This window comes from Antrostomus carolinensis, unplaced genomic scaffold, assembly GCF_000700745.2.
Source record: "Antrostomus carolinensis isolate BGI_N321 unplaced genomic scaffold, ASM70074v2 scaffold29873, whole genome shotgun sequence".
Lineage (NCBI taxonomy): Eukaryota > Metazoa > Chordata > Aves > Caprimulgiformes > Caprimulgidae > Antrostomus > Antrostomus carolinensis.
In genome coordinates this window covers 4,578-6,298 of record NW_010307723.1, presented here as the reverse complement: position 1 = coordinate 6,298, position 1,721 = coordinate 4,578, and the positions used below count along the sequence as shown (strand labels likewise).

Below are 1,721 nucleotides of genomic sequence, written 5' to 3'. Positions count from 1 at the left end.
CTTTTTTTGGGGGGGGGGGCAGCAGCAGACTGCTCTTCCTTAAGGTCTCCATAGTATGCTTAGGGGAAAGGATGCTCAGGGATGAGCCACCCAGCCAGCCGCTTCCAAGCAACATAAGGCAGAAAAATAAAAATAAAGGAGGCAGGTTCTTGCCTCCTGGACCCTGAGCCCCTCCGGGACAGCTCCAGGTGAGCATCACACCTCAGCCACACGCGCGTTGGGAACTTTATTCTGCTCTGCACCTGCTCAGAGGTTATATCATCATTTAATGGTACTAAAACCAGCATAATGGAGAAACATGCATAACGTCAGGGGTTTGTGGTTAACATGCACAAGCACTGCACCGAGGAGCAGGTACCGAGTGGGAAAAGTGTGAGACCAGGGAGGTGACCACCCCCCGGCACGTGTTCCCCTCAAACCCCAGCTACTCCTGGAGCTGCTTACACACAGCGGGGTGGAGGCTGCGGCTGATTGAAAAATGAAATATTCACACCTCAAGCTCCCTCAGTACAAGCACCAAGCGCAGCTGAAGCCCTCCCCGAGGTGGCAGGGGGGGAATGCGCGCACACAACCCACTTCGGGAGGTTTAAGGAGCTGCTGCTTGTGGGCTGAAGCCCAGGATGGCCCCAGCTCATCACCAGTGTGCATCTGCAGGGCACTGGGACTCCTCCTTTGCAGAGCAGCAACGTCCCACTTGCCAAGGAGAGCACTGAGAGCCAGCCAGGTCTTGTAGGGATGGATGTTCATGGATTTTTCCAGTTCCAGTCAATCCTGGGGGATTGAGAGATGCTGGACCAGTCCCCTCCCTGTGGGCTGCTGTGGCTTTTCTCAACATCCCAAGGGGAGCAGAGTCATGTTTTTACGGGGCTGGGGTCAGTGCAAGCAAGCCCAGGCCAGCAGGGAGGAGAGTGGTAGCTGCTATAAGCCTCCCTCCTCCTGCATATGCACCAGCTCAACTTCTTTCCTAAAGAAAAAAAATGAATTAAAAGGGAAAGGGAAATCAGGGCCGTGGTTCCTAACTGCTGTTTTCTGTGCTGTGTAGGTGCAGGACATCATCCTTCTGGAGCCTCGGGTGAGGACGATGCTTTGTTCCCACACCCCAGCGAGTGGGAAACCCCTGCACCTGATTTCTTTTGCACCTCATTTGCTTTTTTTTCCCCCCATGTAGGCAGGTGTAAAAGCTGCCTGGGCAGAATAACCTTGACACAGAGGGGAGGATGTTTGGCTGCAGAGGGACTGTGGCATGGGATGTCTCCTGGAGCTCCCATTACACGCTTGCCTCCAGGGCTAGCGCTTTCAGGTGGAGGATGCTGAGCTGTGACCATTGCCATCAGGGAAGCCAACCCAGCTGCCAGCTCCCCTAAAACTCATAGGCAGAAACGAAGAGGGTGATTTTGGACATGTGCTTGGCCTGGAAGACGCGATCCAGGTACTCGGACATGTCCACATCCACTTGGATGGTCTGGGGACCCTTGAGGCTCTGCACCAGGATGAGCTCCCCAGTCTGCCGGTCCGAGCGCTGCATCACGAAGTGGCCGCGGTTGTTGCCCCCCACGATGCCGAAGCGCAGGCTGTCGGGCCCGGGCCGGCCGGGTGCTGCCGCTGTGGCCATGCGGAAGAGTGGGGTGGGTGTCAGCAGGTTGGATGGCAGAGGAAGGTAGTGGAAGGAGATGGTTTTGGGTGCTTGGTGACACGACCGGCTCTCCATTGGGCAGGGGTTG

At 56.2% G+C, this 1,721-nt stretch overlaps 1 protein-coding gene across 1 annotated transcript in view; it reads right to left on the bottom strand.

Annotated features, from left to right (window-relative positions):
• Positions 1–1,360: 1,360 nt before the first annotated feature.
• The window catches only part of FBLN7 (fibulin 7), a 3,703-nt gene continuing 3,342 nt past the window's right edge, over positions 1,361–1,721 (bottom strand). Inside the window, 1 exon segment of the mRNA XM_029084395.1 lies at positions 1,361–1,721. Within this exon segment, the coding sequence (XP_028940228.1) occupies positions 1,361–1,721 (361 nt within the window).